The 17713-nt window shown below is 47.2% G+C and overlaps 1 protein-coding gene across 1 annotated transcript in view; it reads right to left on the bottom strand.

Annotated features, from left to right (window-relative positions):
* Positions 1–17713, bottom strand: part of EHD1 (EH domain containing 1) — a 101716-nt gene that overhangs the window by 67269 nt on the left and 16734 nt on the right. The window contains exon 2 of the mRNA XM_063944842.1: positions 4564–4661. Within this exon, the coding sequence (XP_063800912.1) occupies positions 4564–4661 (98 nt within the window). The remainder of the gene's footprint in view (positions 1–4563; positions 4662–17713) is intronic.

Below are 17713 nucleotides of genomic sequence, written 5' to 3'. Positions count from 1 at the left end.
AAAAGTTCTTGCGTGGAATCTGCCGAATGGAATCGCTTCGTAAGAAGCCACCATCTTTCCCAGGACCCTTGTGCACTGATGCACTGACACCTGGCCTGGTCTTAGGAGCTTCCTGACTAGGTCGGATAACTCCCTGGCTTTCTCTTCCGGGAGAAACACCTTTTTCTGTACTGTGTCCAGAATCATCCCTAGGAACAGCAGATGTGTCGTCGGAATCAGCTGCGATTTTGGAATATTTAGAATCCATCCGTGCTGTCGTAGTACTATTTGAGATAGTGCTACTCCGACCTCTAACTGTTCTCTGGACCGTGCCCTTATCAGGAGATCGTCCAAGTAAGGGATAATTAAGACGCCTTTTCTTCGAAGAAGAATCATCATTTCGGCCATTACCTTGGTAAAGACCCGGGGTGCCGTGGACAATCCAAACGGCAGCGTCTGAAACTGATAGTGACAGTTCTGTACCACAAACCTGAGGTACCCTTGGTGAGAAGGGCAAATTGGGACATGGAGGTAAGCATCCTTGATGTCCAGAGACACCATGTAGTCCCCTTCTTCCAGGTTCGCTATCACTGCTCTGAGTGACTCCATCTTGAACTTGAACCTTTTTATGTAAGTGTTCAAGGCTTTCAGATTTAAAATGGGTCTCACCGAGCCGTCCGGCTTCGGTACCACAAACAGCGTGGAGTAATACCCCTTTCCCTGTTGTAGGAGGGGTACCTTGATTATCACTTGCTGGGAATACAGCTTGTGAATGGCTTCCAATACCGCCTCCCTGTCGGGGGTAGACGTTGGTAAAGCAGACTTCAGGAACCGGCGAGGGGGAGACGTCTCGAATTCTAATTTGTACCCCTGAGATACTACCTGCAGGATCCAGGGGTCCACTTGCGAGTGAGCCCACTGCGCGCTGAAAATCTTGAGACGGGCCCCCACCGTGCCTGAGTTCGCTTGTAAGGCCCCAGCGTCATGCTGAGGACTTGGCAGAAGCGGGGGAGGGCTTCTGTTCGTGGGAAGAAGCTGTCTGTTGCAGTCTTTTTCCCCTTCCTCTGCCCCGGGGCAGATATGAGTGGCCTTTTGCCCGCTTGCCCTTATGGGGACGAAAGGACTGAGCCTGAAAAGACGGTATCTTTTTCTGCTGCGAGGTGACTTGGGGTAAAAAGGTGGATTTCCCAGCCGTTGCCGTGGCCACCAGGTCCGATAGACCGCCCCCCAAATAACTCCTCCCCTTTATACGGCAATACTTCCATATGCCGTTTGGAATCCGCATCCCCTGACCACTGTCGCGTCCATAATCCTCTTCTGGCAGAAATGGACATCGCACTTACTCTTGATGCCAGAGTGCAAATGTCTCTCTGTGCATCTCGCATATATAGGAATGCATCCTTTAAATGCTCTATAGTCAATAATATATTGTCCCTGTCCAGGGTATCAATATTTTCAGTCAGGGAATCCGACCAAGCCACCCCCAGCACTGCACATCCAGGCTGAGGCGATTGCTGGTCGCAGTATAACACCAGTATGTGTGTATATACTTTTAAGGATATTTTCCAGCCTCCTATCTGCTGGCTCCTTAAGGGCGGCCGTTTCTGGAGACGGTAACGCCACTTGTTTTGATAAGCGTGTGAGCGCCTTATCTACCCTAGGGGGTGTTTCCCAACGAGCCCTAACCTCTGGTGGGAAGGGGTATAGTGCCAATAATTTTTTAGAAATTAGCAGTTTTTTGTCGGGGGTAACCCACGCTTCATCACACACTTCATTCAATTCATCTGATTCAGGAAAAACTACGGGTAGTTTTTTCACACCCCACATAATACCCCTTTTCGTGGTACTTGCAGTATCAGATGTGCAAAACCTCCTTCATTGCCGTGATCATGTAACGTGTGGCCCTACTGGAAAATACGTTTGTTTCTTCACCTTCGACACTGGAGTCAGTGTCTGTGTCTGGGTCCGTGTCGACCCACTGAGGTAACGGGCGTTTTATAGCCCCTGACGGTGTTTGAGACGCCTGGACAGGCACTAACTGAGCTGCCGGCTGTCTCATGTCGTCAACAGTTTTCTGTAACGTGCCGACACTGTCACGTAATTCCTTAATTACGGCCATCCATTCAGGTGTCGACTCCCTAGGGGGTGACATCACCATTATAGGCAATTGCTCCGCCTCCACATCATTTTCCTCCTCATACATGTCGACACACACGTACCGACACCCAGCACACACACAGGGAATGCTCTGATAGAGGACAGGACCCCACTTAGCCCCTTGGGGAGACAGAGGGAGAGTTTGCCAGCACACACCAGAGCGCTATATATGTATAGGGACAACCTTACAATAAGTGTCTATCCCTTATAGCTGCTTATATCTGTTATTTTGCCAAATAAGTGTCCCCCTCTCTTTTTTACCCTGTTTCTGTAGTGCAGGATGCAGGGGAGATTCTGGGAGCCTTCCTACCAGCGGAGCTGTGTGGGAAAAATGGCGCTGTGTGCTGAGGAGATAGGCCCCGCCCCCTTCACGGCGGGCTCTTCTCCCGCTTTTTTCTGGAAAACTGGCAGGGGTTAAATACATCCATATAGCCCAGGAGCTATATGTGATGTATTTTTTGCCAAATAAGGTAAATTCATTGCTTCCCAGGGCGCCCCCCCCCCAGCGCCCTGCACCCTCAGTGACCGAAGTGTGAAGTGTGCTGAGAGCAATGGCGCACAGCTGCAGTGCTGTGCGCTACCTTATGAAGACAGGAAAGTCTTCTGCCGCCGATTTATGGACCTCTTCTTGCTTCAGCATCTGTAAGGGGGCCGGCGGCGCGGCTCCGGGACCCATCCATGGCTGGGCCTGTGATCGTCCCTCTGGAGCTAATGTCCAGTAGCCAAGAAGCCCAATCCACTCTGCACGCAGGTGAGTTCGCTTCTTCTCCCCTTAGTCCCTCGCTGCAGTGAGCCTGTTGCCAGCAGGACTCACTGAAAATAAAAAACCTAAGTATACTTTTACTTCTAAGCAGCTCAGGAGAGCCACCTAGATTGCACCCTTCTCGGCCGGGCACAAAATCTTAACTGAGGCTTGGAGGAGGGTCATAGGGGGAGGAGCCAGTGCACACCAGCTAGTCCTAAAGCTTTTACTTTGTGCCCAGTCTCTTGCGGAGCCGCTATTCCCCATGGTCCTTTCGGAGTCCCCAGCATCCACTAGGACGTTAGAGAAAGAATAATGCTTCCTAAATTGTTAATAATTTTATTATCTGAACTCTAATGCGAGGTGTCCCCAGCCTGGAAGCAAACACATTCCAGCCTGTATATCAACTGCAAAATTCCCATAAAACAGTTTCCACATTTTGCAGCACAAGTAATACTTTGTTCTGCAAGCCAACATTAGTTATATGTGTATAAAACACAGGTTCTCAAAATCGGTCCTCAGGACCCCACACGGTGCATGTTTTGCAGGTCTCCTCACAGAATCGCAAGTGACATAATTAACTCCACCTGTGGACCTTTTAAAACGTGTCAGTGATTAATGAATACACCTGTGCACCTGCTGGGTTACCTGCAAAACATGCACTGTGTGGGGTCCTGAGGACCGAGTTTGAGAACCACTGGTATAAAACAATGCTGAGTTTTTTTGAGTGTTAAGCTGGGTACACATTAGACGACCTGTGTAGTCAGCCGACGGGAGATGCGACGGAACAATATATCGTGTGGTCCGTACACACTGCTTGATCTCGTTAACGGCAGCACGATAAATCGTCGTGGTCTTCCCTTGCATCCGAAAGCATGAGGTCGTCAGTCACATCTTCAGATTGAGCAGCATGTAGGGTCAACCTGAAGATGCAACGGACGATGCTGTGGGAGCGTGCTTAGGGGGCGATTCAATTGTTTTACCCCGCGGCTAGGACTAGGGGGTGCAAAATGGAGCGATTACATTGTTGTTACTTTTAGACGACCAGTAGCCACGGGGCTAACATTTTTTCTCACAACCTCCTGAGGTGAGAAGAAGAAATGTGCGCTAAGTAGGCACTTTGGGCATCTGAACAGGAGTCTGGGTGCCCAAAGCAGGACTTCAGATGGGTTTAGTCTATTTGGGCGCTTAATCAATTGTGACAATTGTTTGGGCATCTAAACAGTTCAGTTTAGACAGGATTTTTAGACACCCAAAACAATTGAATTGGCCTCAGGGGAAGAGGGGGGGGGGGGGGGGGGGGGATTAAAATGTTATTCATTTGATGCCCCCTATCGCGTTGATCGTGCCCATAAGTGTCGGGTCTAGCCGCGTAAAGCAGCTAAACCCAACTAGTGGTGAGTGCCCGAAATAAGCTTTATTTTAATATCTCATTTTAATAGGGAAATTTATTCCGAATCTAGAGGTGGGACAGGGGCTGGCAAATATGCAGGTCTTAAGCAGAATTATAAACAGAACAGTGTCACCTTTTGGGCAAAGGGAAGAGCATGCAATTCACTCTTCCTAGGAACATCGCAACATATTTATGTGCCCTAGTATAATTTTGAAGTAAGAAAAAAGAAAAAGAATTGAATAAAATAAAAAGTGCTCAACCACGTTATGGATCAAGAGGATGAACCACTTACCTCTACTAATTCGCTGCTTCTCCCCAGATAAAATGCCAGGTGTATCTATAATACTGATGCTCTCCAGGACAGGATTAGGCAGCTGTGCACACATAAACCTAGAATCAACATAAATATCTGTTACTTGTAAACACCGATTATTTTCCACTCAAACACTACACAATTATAGTGATGTCCATTGACAAAAGGCAAACCAGGCCAGAAAAAAACAAGACATGATTTAAAACTATGGGGGTAATTCATACTTGATCGTAACAGCAAATTTGTTAGCAGTTGGGCAAAACCATGTGCACTGCAGGGGGGGCAGATATAACATGTGCAGAGAGAGTTAGATTTGGGTGGGGTGTGTTCAAACTGAAATCTAAATTGCAGTGAAAAAATAAAGCAACAAGTATTTACCCTGCACAGAAACAATATAACCCTCCCAAATCTAATGGGCCCTACACACTGGCCGACCCGCCGCCGAGCTGCCCGACGGCGGATACGGCCGACGAGCGACTCGGCGGCGGGGGGGGGGGGGGGCGGCAGTGACGGGGGAGTGAAGTTTCTTCACTCTCCCCGTCACCTGGCTCCATAGAACTGCAGGCAAATATGGACGAGATCGTCCATATTGGCATGCATGCACAGCCGACGGGGGACCAGCAATGAACGAGCGCGGGGCCGCACATCGTTCATCGCTGGAGCCTCCACACTGAAAGATATGAACGAGTTCTCAATCATTTATGAACGAGATCGTTCATATCTTTCTAACAAATCGGCCAGTGTGTAGGGCCTATAACTCTCTCTGCAAATGTTATATCTGCCCCCCCTGCAGTGCACATGGTTTTACCCAACTGCTAACAAATTTGCAGCTACGATCAGGTCTGAATTACCCTCTATATACACCATGTAGACAAAACTGATTGGACACTGACAGCAAATAGCTCGACAAGATTTTATGGACGTCAGTACTTTGTAGGTCCACCATGTGCTTACTGCAGACACGTTTCTTGGAAAACTATCCACAAGTTTCCTGGACAACAGCAGGTGGTATGTTTTGCCATCCCGCCTTAAGTACAGTGATCAACTGTGACACTGAACGTTGAGTCGGTCTAGAATGCACAGGCATTCAAATTCGTCCCAGAGGTTCTCAGTGGGGTTAAGATCTGGTCTCTAAACTGGCCAGTAAATTCAGGTTGCCAAATTTCCTGTATACAAGTCCCGCATCACCCTGGAAACATGAGATCGTGCAGCCTGTGATGATCCCCTTTTCAAACTCTGTTAGCTCCTTTCGGCAAGTCAATTAGTTAGCAAATTATCTAATTAGTGGCCCTCTACCCGTTTTATACCTTCACAAACACGTTTCTGCTACAGGAGCACACCAATCACTTCTCTACTTAGTGTAGAATAATATAATAAAACAGTGTTAGTCCTAACAATTATTTTCTTTTTTTTTAATATTAAATTTTTATTGAGTTTTCATACAAATGTATAATTGCAGTTACAATCAAATTGGTAAATGAGAAATAAAACAAAAACAAAAAAGAAAAAAAAAGGGGAGAAGACATGTACACAACAGAACTAATAAGACAGGGGGGAGGAAGGGTAGATATCAGGGACATCTTAATACAACAATAGAATCAGAGTATGAAGAAGGGGAAGAGGTCTGAAACCTGTAATAAGTTAGGGGCCATCTTGAATCGGAGAATTAAGCACAGAAAGGTCAGGTAAGTCCGTTAGGGCACCGGATATACCCATTTGGCCCGATCTCTCCTTATATAGGAACCACTTAGACCATTTCTTTCTCATAGTGGGTGCCCCTGGGGAAGAATCATCTCCTGCGGTCTCAAACACATAGTGTTGGTGAACCTTTTGTTCTATCATCGATAAGGTGGGGACGACCGCCGATTTCCATTTGGAGGCAATGGCGGCCTTAGAGGCTATGAGAATGTGGCCCAAAAGATATCTGTCACAGTTGGACATTTCGCCACGGTAGTAGTGAAATAGTGCCAATAGGGGGTCAGGTAAGAGGACTACTCCCAGGACCTGGGAAATGAAAAGGAATACCTCCCTCCATAACATCCGGATTGCCGGGCATAGCCAAAAAATATGAAGGATATCTCCCACCATCCCACAGTTCCTCCAACAACTAGGGGAGACATCGGGCCAAATCTTATGCAGGCGTGCCGGTGTGAAGTATACCCTATGGACCAATTTGTAATACATTTCACAGTGATTTACACATTTAGAAATTTTAAAACAAGATTGAAAGATAGCCTTCCAAATATCTTCAGTGAAGACCGCAGGGAGGTCTTTTTCCCATTTAGTCTGAGAGGGAAATACCCCATGTCGGGACTCAGTCACAAGATATTGGTACCATCTGGAGATGCCTCCCCTATTACCGCTAGGCAACAGAAGGGACATCAGCAATTTAGGGAGGCCGACATGGGGGACTCGGTTGGGAGAACAACTTTGGAGCCAGTGCCTCATCTGCAGATACTTATGAAAGTCTTGCTTAGGTATCTGAAATTGTTCTTGGAGTAGGGAAAAAGGGACTAAAACACCGTCTCGAAGGACATCCTGCAAGGTGGAGAGGCCCTTGTCACGCCAATGGTGTAAGTGTAAGTCTGGGATCAAGGTGGCTATGGCGTGGAGAGACAGTTGGGGGGAGGGCAGAGCCCCGGCAGGGAGGGATCTAAGAACGGTTCTCCATGCTAACAACGTTGCTTGGACCGCTGAATTTTCAGCAACTCTGGGAGGGATAGAAATGGTAGGCAACCAAAACAAGTCCGACAGTATAAAGGGGGATACGGCACTTCGTTCCAAGGATACCCATGGTTTAGGGGTGTCTTGGGTGAACCAATCTCTGGCCTGGGTGAGTAAACAAGCATTATGATATCTCTCTAAATCCGGGTATGCCACTCCCCCATCACACTTCGGAGCAGTCAAGGTGGATTTCGCTATTCTCGGTTTTGAGCCTCCCCACACATAATTGGATAGCAATCTGTTAAATCTATTACAGATATCTTTAGGGAAGGTCCTGGGGATGGTACGGAAAAGATACATTAATTTAGGTAAGAGAACCATCTTCGCAGCTGCCACTCGTCCAACCCAGGAAACCTCCTGCATCATCCAGTCTTTAATAAATAGCTCAAATGTTCGGAAGAGGGGGTCATAATTACATCCCATTAAGTCCCGCCCTCTGGATATCTGCACACCTAAATATTTAAGCGACCTTAGTTGCCATGCGTATTTATAATCTTTCTTTAGACGCCCAAGAGCGCCATCCGAAACATTCAGAGGGAGGGCCTCAGTCTTAGTAGTATTCAGCTTGTAGTAAGATACCGCTGCATATGAGTCTAAGAGAGAGTGTAGATGTGGTAAAGACGATTCAGGCTCACTAAGGCATACTAAAATATCGTCAGCAAAAAGACAAATTTTATGGTGCGTCCCTCCCACCACTGGACCAACAATGGAGTCTAGCGCCCTAATTCTCTCCGCCAGGGGCTCTATAGCCAGCACAAAGATGAGGGGTGATAAGGGGCAGCCTTGGCGAGTCCCATTAGTGATATTGAATGTAAATGAATTGCACCCATTGGTGAAAACCGAAGCCGAGGGCGAGGAATACAGAGCCAAAATAGAGTCAAGTATCCTACCTGCAAATCCAAAGCATCCCAGGGTGGCCCGTAAATAGTCCCAGTGGAGCCTATCGAATGCTTTTTCTGCATCGAGAGAAAGGAGCAAGAGAGGTTCGCCTCGAGTCTGGTAGCGTTCAATCAAATTGATAACCCTACGTGTGTTATCTGATGCTTGCCGTCCCAAAACAAAACCTACCTGGTCAGGGTTTATCAAACCAGATAAGAGTGGGGATATCCTATTTGCAACCATCTTAGCGAACAACTTAAGGTCAGTGTTCAGTAGTGCTATTGGGCGATAGTTCTGGACCACTGCAGGGGATTTACCTGGCTTAGGGATGGTAACTATCCGGGCCTCTAACATCTCTTTCGGGAAGCATGTGGAGTCCGAGGCTTCATTGAAAACTGACAGCAAAAGTGGGGCAAGGGTTGGTTTAAAGGTTTTGTAAAAGTTAGAGGGATACCCATCTGGGCCAGGGGCCTTATTTACTGGGCAGGAATCAATAACCGCCTCGACTTCCCTGAGCTCCCATGGCAACCTAAGGGATTCACGGGTCTGAGAGTCAATAGTGGGGAGTGACAACCCTTCCAAAAACCCAGCGATGTCTACCAAAGAGGGCTGAGAGGTATCAGGATCATCTCTGAGGTTGTACAGCTGCGAGTAATATTCAGCAAACGCATTAGCTATCTCTACCGGGTCCGTTACTTTAACCCCTGAAGATGTATGGACAGCATGTATACGTTCCTTAGCTCTGCGTCCCCTTAGTTTACGCGCCAGTAGACGTCCCGCTCTATTACCAAGTCTATAGTATTGTTGATTAAGTCGTAACAAGTTACGATGAACTTCAGATAACGCAAATGTATTCACCTTGTCTCGGGCCGCAAGAAGTCGCTTAAATAGGGCTTTATTATCAGGGTTACTTTTATGTGCAGATTCCAGTCGGGCAGCCTCCCTTTCGGCTGAGGCGTGTCTGTTTCTATATTCACGTTTGAGTCTAGCCGCGATTTGGATTGCAGAACCTCTAACCACGGCTTTCAGAGAACACCAATGGGTGAAAACGGATGTTTCTGTGGGACAGTTAGTAGCTAAATATGAGTCTAAAGATTGTTGGATGGCCTGTCGTGCCTCAGGGCGAGCTAAAAGATACGGGCCCAGTCTCCAGGGGCCATGGGGGACCACCCTCCTATCGGCATCCCAAACTATAACAAGTGGCGCGTGGTCTGACTAAGACATAGGTAATATATCCACCTTACTGATAGCTGCTAACGTCCACTTATCCACTAATGCTAAATCTATTCTAGAGTACGAGCTATGCACGTGGGAAAAGAAAGTGTAATCCCGTTCTGTAGGGTGTTTGGCTCTCCATACATCATACAGTGCATACTCAGCTAACAATTGACCAAATTTGCCTGAGGGATCCTGGGTCGGGCTGCCGCGAAGAGCTCTGGTTGGACGAGAGCGATCTCTATTGGGGTCCAGCACCATGTTGAAGTCTCCAAGGATCAACAGGGCACCTCTAGTATGCTCCTGAAGAATTCTACATAAGGTTCTAAGAAACGCTATTTGTTTGGTATTAGGCGCGTAACAGGAGACCAGAGTGGTCTCTATATTATCTAGCCGACCCACTAAGATTAAGAATCTCCCGTCAGGATCTTCATATTTAGAGGACAGAACGAACGGGCAGTGTTGTGCTATAAGGATAGCCACGCCGGCTTTCTTGGCGGGTCCATTTGCAGTGTAGCAATGGGGGTAACGTGAATTAGTGAAGAGGGGGGGGTTTTGACTCTGAAAATGGGTCTCCTGAACTGCTACCACATGTGCTTTAAGCTTATAAAAATAGTTCAAGGCTACTCTTCGTTTTTGGGGAGAGTTAAGCCCTTTGGCATTAATGGAGACTATCTTCACCATATTCAGCTACAAATAGAACCGATGACACCGATGACCGGTATCTGTGTTGAAATCGATATACCTGATGGGAAGGGGGAAATACATTGGAGGACATGAGGGGAAACATACAAAAAGTAAAAAAACAAGACAAAAAACAAAACAAAATAGAACTAAATCGATCTCCCATGAGATCGCAGCCAGTCGCCATACTGTGGTGACTGTGTAGGCTAAAGGAGGGGTTAGTGGCATAACTCCCACCCACCGCCATTCTATTTTACCATAAACCAAAGAATATATGGACGTCTTGGTAACATAGGAGCAGATGAATGTACCTCTGTGCATACGGACCCTTAAGATCAAGTAAAGCGGAACAAAAAGGAAAAACTTTCCATCATGGGAACGGAACAAATAAATCTAACATTAGAACATTAGAACCAGTCCAGTGACTCATTCTGCGTGTCAAGCTCTTAAACTATCTCAACAGGCCGACATTAATATAAGCAGTTATGTCCGGGGAGGCGCCAGGCACAGCATCCCAAAAGAGGGGGCAACTGATAAAGCAACAGGAGTGATCAGTGAAATTCTTCCAAAACATGGGCACTTCTCCCGCTATACTCAGCGCCTCCCCCGACACACCACGGCCCCTCGTAGGGGTAAAGGCAACATTGATCTAACAAACCCCTTTATCTGGAGAGTCACTGGAGTCATAACAGTAAGAACATAACCGCTATCTAAGGTGTCCGACCCGAAGCAGGCATCCTCACTTCACCGACGACCAGTCCTGCTGAAGTCGACGTGGAGAGGAGTCCGCAGTGGGTTCTGCAATATTCCACGACTTGAGCAACTTTTCTCCTTCATCTGTAGTAGAGATAGAGACAGTGGAGCCATCTCGATGAATCAGCAGCTTGGTGGGGAAACCCCAGCGGTATGGGATATCAGCCTGAGGGCCGCAGTGATCTGATGGAATGATCGCCGTTTGAAGAGAGTGGCTGCAGACAGGTCACCAAAGAGTTGAAGTCCTTGAAGGGCTGAAGATGTATTAGACTCCGGTCTAGATGCTTTAAGTAATGCCTCTTTAACGTGAAAGTAGTGCATCTTCATTAGGACGTCTCTAGGTGCATCGCCTGGGGCCGCTCTGGCCTTTGGTAACCTGTGTATACGGTCGATGAGGAAGTCTGTAGATGGAGACTTAGGCAATAAAGCTTTAAAGAGGGCCACCGCGTAATCGTGTAGACTGCTGTGTGACACCGACTCTGGGACTCCGCGTAATTTAAGGTTACTGCGACGCGATCTGTCCTCCAGATCTGTGACTTTGTCCCGTAAAAGCTTCACCTCTGCTTCTAATGCATCATGAGAGTCCAGCAGGCCATTATGGGACCCCACGACTTCTTCCATTTTGGTTTCCAAGTGGTCCGTGCGGCCACCCAGGTCATCTATTGATTGTTGGCATGCCGTCAACTTTGTACGGAACTCCGCCGCCACCTCCTCCTTAAAGCGGGACAAAAGTAGTTTCATGGTGCCCACAGTGAGGGCCTCACCGTCACCAACTCTATCCAAGGTCGTAGCAGGCGGAGGTTTCTCCAGCAAGGGAGGGGTCTGGAGGGCCGCTCCTTTTGTAGAGGGCCCAGCGACATTAGAGCCAGACATTTTTCGGAGAGGACTTGAAAAATGAAAGCTGCTGTGCAGGCTTTGACGGTTTGCTGCGCCTAGTGGGCATGATAGGGCCCAGAAGAAGATAGCTCAGCGGTTCCAAACACGGAAGATGGAAAGATCTGAAGGCTCCACTTTCTCAAAGACTATCAAGACATCACGTAGATTATGGCAGGGGCAGGAGAAATCTCTTGATTTACATTGACATGAGCAGGGTTGACAGGGCTATGAGGCTAGCCATCCTCTCGTCGATAAAGAATGCCCGGCAACTCCGGGTACATACACCGGGGCGAATCCCGCCCACCAGGAATAATTCTGGCTAGAGGGGGGATGAGACGGCAGGGTCTGGGACCGATTCTCTCCTGTTCGCCCTCACGATCGTGGTATGTCGGGGCCCCACCGTTTGATCTGCAGATAACTGGAGGCCGCAGGAGGCTGTGCCAACCCCCAGCACCACCCGGCAAGTCACCCACAGCCGTATGCGGCCACCCAGAGGGACAGGGCCGCCACCGGGCCCTCAAGCGTCTACGGGAGGACCAGAAGGAGGCGGAGGTCTTCGTCGCCTCTAGGGGGCGGCTTTCTCTTTGAAATATATATAAGCGGCGCTGGTGTGTCCAGAATTCACGGGGGGGGGGGTATCTGTAGGGTATCTGTGGTAGGAGCCGCCAAGAGCCGCTGAACTGAGTTCCAGACAGGCAGAGGGAGGGGGGAGGGGGGGCGGCTGCGCCAGCGGTCAGACTCCCGCTGCACGAGACGGGCGCTCAGTAGGGTTCCACGGGGAGGGGGGAGAGGAGTGCTGTTGGCTCGTCCGAGCCTTGCCCTGAAGTCTCACTCACCCGGGGGCCGCCTGTCCTCGCTGCGGCTGTACTTTCCTCCGTGTGCGGCACCCAAGATGGCCGCCGCTCGTGTGACGGAGCGCGCGGCTTGTCTCCGATCCAGGCCCGGAGCACCCCCCGCAGCTTGGTAAGGGGCACTGGGCAAGCTGCAGTGGGGGTCCCGGCTGGAGCAGGGTCCAGGCGGGCCTCTCGAACGTCCCGGGAGGGTAACCGTACGGGTCGCGGGTAGATGTTTAAATTGAGGCCCCGGCTTCTGAGCAAGGAGTAGGCCGCAATCCGCGGGAGCCAGGATACCGGCTCCCCGACTCCGCAGCACTACTTCCCCGCTCTCTTGCTAGTCCGGTGCAGCAGCCAGAGGGTCCAGGGTGGAAATATTAAACGGGAAGGCTTTTTTTTTTATCTTTAAACTCTCAGATCCCTGAGAGCTCTTGTGAAGTGCTGCCTTCTCCTTCAGCCTCCAGGCCACGCCCCCTAACAATTATTTTCAAAAATAAATGCAGTCTCCGAATAAGTCTGAAGATCTGTTTTATCCCGTTTGGGAAACTTTCCGTCTTACGGCAGGTTTGCTGGTGGTCACTTCATTGTACCCCTACATTTACCACCATTTACTAGCCACTAACTATATCTATCAGGGTGATCAGTCCAGACGTATGGCTGTGTGCTAGTATAACAAATATGACATCACTTGTCAGGAAAGACAGAGCATACAAAAGCATGCGGTGGCAGCAGTGTTATACAGGTCACTGCACTAAACCCTGAGATGACTAATTAATCTTATATTCCACAGTAGCAGGAGTATTACTTTTTAAAATACAGGAGTCAGTGTATGACACATTAAAACATGTTAGTATTCATTAGCACTATTACATTTTAGTACCCTTAGTTAAAATTGCTTTTATTTTAAACCGCAGGAATTATACATTGAAAGAATTCATATTTTTTATTGACAGAGAACCAGACAAGGGAAGCTGCTAGTCAGTCACATAATTATCCCTCGTCAGCTGATGCTCATTCTGCATCCCATGATAGACCGCAAGGGGCCGCGGCTGAGCAAGGCTGACGCTGCTTGTATTCATTATCTAGGTCTTGTCCATGGTGTGTGTATAGAACATCTTATTTAGGTACATTTGAACGGAAAAACAGCAGACATGCATTTTCGTCAAATATGTGTATATTATATATACACCCAGTTCTACGATTTCACAGTCTTTGTTCATGGAACAAGAGTACAATGTAACGTGTACAACAGCAGCGCTACCCATAGATTTCAGTAGAGTATACAGTTGAATTCTATATTTAAAGCACAACAAACTGGCAACTGTTCATACCAACTGCACATGCAGACAGCTGAACCCAGACACGCGGACATTAGTTTTCACCTGTTTATGGCAGAGAATAACATTCTAGTATCTGTATCTAAAATTATCACACAAGTAGAAATAAAAGAAAAAGCATTTTACCCACCAAAGAAGATATGAAAAACACTTGTAATTCCATTTACAGGAATACAATAAATTGTTCCTTTAGTGATATTGTAATACTATAGCTCACAGAGGCGGTGCTGTAACATACTATTGGCCCCAATCCCCACTGGTGATTCATACATACTTCTCCAGGGTGGGAAGATAAAACAACCATCCAGGGGTGAGGGAAGCGCAGTCTACATGCAGTAAGAAATGGATACCACTGCCAGTAGAATACTGTATCCCCCAGGGATGTGTATTCCATTACAATCAGCAAGCTTTACAAGACCTACCCAAAAACAAAAACAAATCACAACTGAATGAAAGCCCAAGATTTCCTCCTGCATTATAATTCCACATATTTTAGATGTTAGATACTGATTAATACTAGTTAATGGAACCCATGGTTTTACGCTTTGCAAATGATATGCAGTCCACATCTTTCAGCAATGGTCATAATAGTTCTCAAGGGCAACAATACAATAGAAATCTAGTTAAGGTAAGACAAACACCCCCCCCTCCCCCATATGTAAACATAAGAATTCACACATATGAAGGAATGGAAGGAGCACTCACTTAAATGGACATGCATTTATCATAAACCCATGCCTCCCTCATTAGCACACATTGGGGTCGATTCTATTCGGCAACTAATGAATAGCGCCGGGAATTAGCTCCCGACGCTATTCAATTCAGCAACTAATTACCTGCAATTGTCGGGAATTCTTCTCTCATCCCCGGGGGATGAGAAGAGAAACCCGACAAAAGTGCTGCCTCGCGGCCGGCGCGAGGCTGATTCTGTCGGGAATCAGCCTCGCGCCGGGGAGTTAAGTCGGAGAATGCCCGTTCTCCCGACAATTCAACCTGTTTTGTCGGCGAGAACGGGCCATCGCCGACGTAACTAGTTGCTGAATTGAATAGCGTCGGGAGCTAATTCCCAGCGCTATTCATTAGTTGCCGAATAGAATCGACCCCATTGGGGCAGATGTATTAACCTGGAGACGGCATAAGGAAGTGATAAATGTAAGGTGATAAATGCACTAGCCAATCAGCTCCAATATGTAAATTAACAGTTAGGAGCTGATTGGCTTGTGTGTTTATCGCCTTGCATTTATCACTGGTTTATCACTTCCTTATGCCTTCTCCAGGTTAAAACATCTGCCACATTATTTTTAATATTTATTACCAGTTATTTATATAGCACACACATATTCTGAAGCGCTTTACAGAGAATAATTGTCCATTCACATCAGTCCCTGTCCCAGTGGAGCTTAAAATCTATATTCCCTACCACATATACATATACACACACACACACACACACACACACACACACACACACACACACACACACACACACACACACACACACACACACACACACACACGGGTTATTTTGTTGTTGGGAGCCAATTAATCTACCAGTATATTTTTGGATTGTGGAAGGAAACCGGAGCACCCGGAGGAAACCTACGCAAGTACGGGGAGAATATACAACAAGTTGAATTGACCCCTATATGATTTAAAAATCTGTGCTGAGCCATGGATATCTTTAAAACCTGGATTGTTAGTGCTCCTTGAGGACAGAGTCTGGGAACCACTGGATTAGATGTTTGAAAAAGCAACAAAGAGGCTGAGGATGGGGTGATTGGTTTTGTGGAGGACGAGGGCGCAAAGTGAATGGAACTAAGGATAGAGGTAGAAAATTAAAGGATGAAGGGAGAGGAGACGAAGATAAAGAGAAGTAATGATGTGGATTGAAGGTGGTGTAACGGAAGAGATGTTACGGGTATGGTCTGCTAAATGTGGTAACTTTATGGCCAGCATTACTGATAATCACCACATAATTATAACGGGTGTGGTATGTTAGGTTGATTAGACTTAGGTCGACAGTGTCTAGGGCGACCACTATTGGTCAACAGTAAGTAGGTCAAGATGGTTTCTAGGTCGACATGAGTTTTTATGGTGTCGTTTTCTCTGTACAGTGAGTGGGAACCCCAATTGGTACACCGTGGGGTCAATTCTATTCGGCAACTAAAGAATAGCGCCGGGAATTAGCTCCCGACGCTATTCAATTCAGCTAAAGTTAAGTCGGCGATGTCCCGTTCTCGCCGACTTAACAGGTAGTTTTGTCGGGAGAACGGGCATACTCCGATTTAACTACCCGGCGCGAGGCTGATTCCCGACAGAATCAGCCTCGCGCCGGCCGCGAGGCAGCACTTTTGTCGGGTTTATTCTCTCATCCCCCGGGGATGAGAGAAGAATTCCCGACAATTGCGGGCAACTAGTAGCAGAATTGAATAGCGTCGGGAGCTAATTCCCGGCGCTATTCTTTAGTTGACGAATAGAATTGACCCCCGTGTCCGCCTGTTATGCTTCGGGCAAGGTTACCGTTCCCAATTGTAGTCCACGTGGATCGTAAAGTATGAATAAGTTTAAAAAATGTAAAAAAAAAAAAAACCCTGAAAAACTCATGTCGACTTTTTGTCATGTCAACCTAGAACATGTCAACCTAGAACATGTCGACCTAGAATCCATGTCAACCTACTTACTGTCGACCAACAGTGGTCGACCTACTTACTAGAACATGACCTAACGACCAGATCCCATTATAACCCCCTCTTAATCACAAGTTTGTATTATCACAAAAATAAGCTTACACAAAAGGTGGGGGGGGGGTGAGCAGAAACATTGTATAAATAATTTGATGGCATTTCCAGAAAAACAAAACAAGTACAATACCCTGACTAACAGAGACCTAATCCCTATAGGTATAGGATAAAGTAATGTTGGAAATCCCCAAACCCTAATGCAATGTTTCCAACCAGTGTGCGCAGTGATAATGGACACATTGCCAGAATGGATGTGTCACAAGAATTCAGAGGCAACGGGATAAAACTATTTAAATTTCTATAATGAATTGTAAATGACGAAGAAAAAAATAAAATATTTTTTGGTAAATACAGAAAAGTTGGGAACCAGGCATTAAGGAGACCATTTTGTGAAAAACAGGGAGAAACTTAAGTAAATGGACTGCTGGAGTGACATTATGAGGGACATTTGTCAAACTAAAAATGTCAGTCAATACTCTGAAAACAGGATTGAAGCATTTTAGAATGTCATGGTAAATAAGAAGAGGGTCCAAAAATGGGTATTGCTGCTATCTGCTGCAGTCCCAACAGCTGTCCATGGTGCCCTGCAATAGTGCCCGATTTACAAAGTTCATCACTATTATCTAATGCACAAGTCATTGTTATGGGCCCTACACACTGCGTGATTGGCCGCCGAGGTTCCCGATAAACAACGCGGCGGCAGGGTGAGGGTTGAGTGAAGTTTCTTCACTATCCCTGTCGCCCAGCCCCATAGCTCTGCATGCGAATATGGACGATATTGCCCATATTTGCTTGCAGGCATAGACGAGCCAGCACAAACGATGAATGAGCATGTGGCCGCGCATCGTTGGTGCATACACACTGAAAGATATAAACGATATCTTCTTCATTAATGAACGAGATCGTTCATGTCTTTCAGTGTAATCGGCCAGTGTGTAGGGCCCATAAGAGTAAGGGTACAAAAAACACTTTTTTTATCAGAGAGGGATCCAAATGATCACTCACCCTGCATGCCCCCTCCCCACACACACACTGCTCCCCTACACTCCCACTCACCCTGCATGCCCCCTCCCCACACACACTACTC

This window comes from Pseudophryne corroboree, chromosome 11, assembly GCF_028390025.1.
Source record: "Pseudophryne corroboree isolate aPseCor3 chromosome 11, aPseCor3.hap2, whole genome shotgun sequence".
NCBI lineage: Eukaryota > Metazoa > Chordata > Amphibia > Anura > Myobatrachidae > Pseudophryne > Pseudophryne corroboree.
This window is presented reverse-complemented; position numbering and strand designations above follow the sequence as displayed.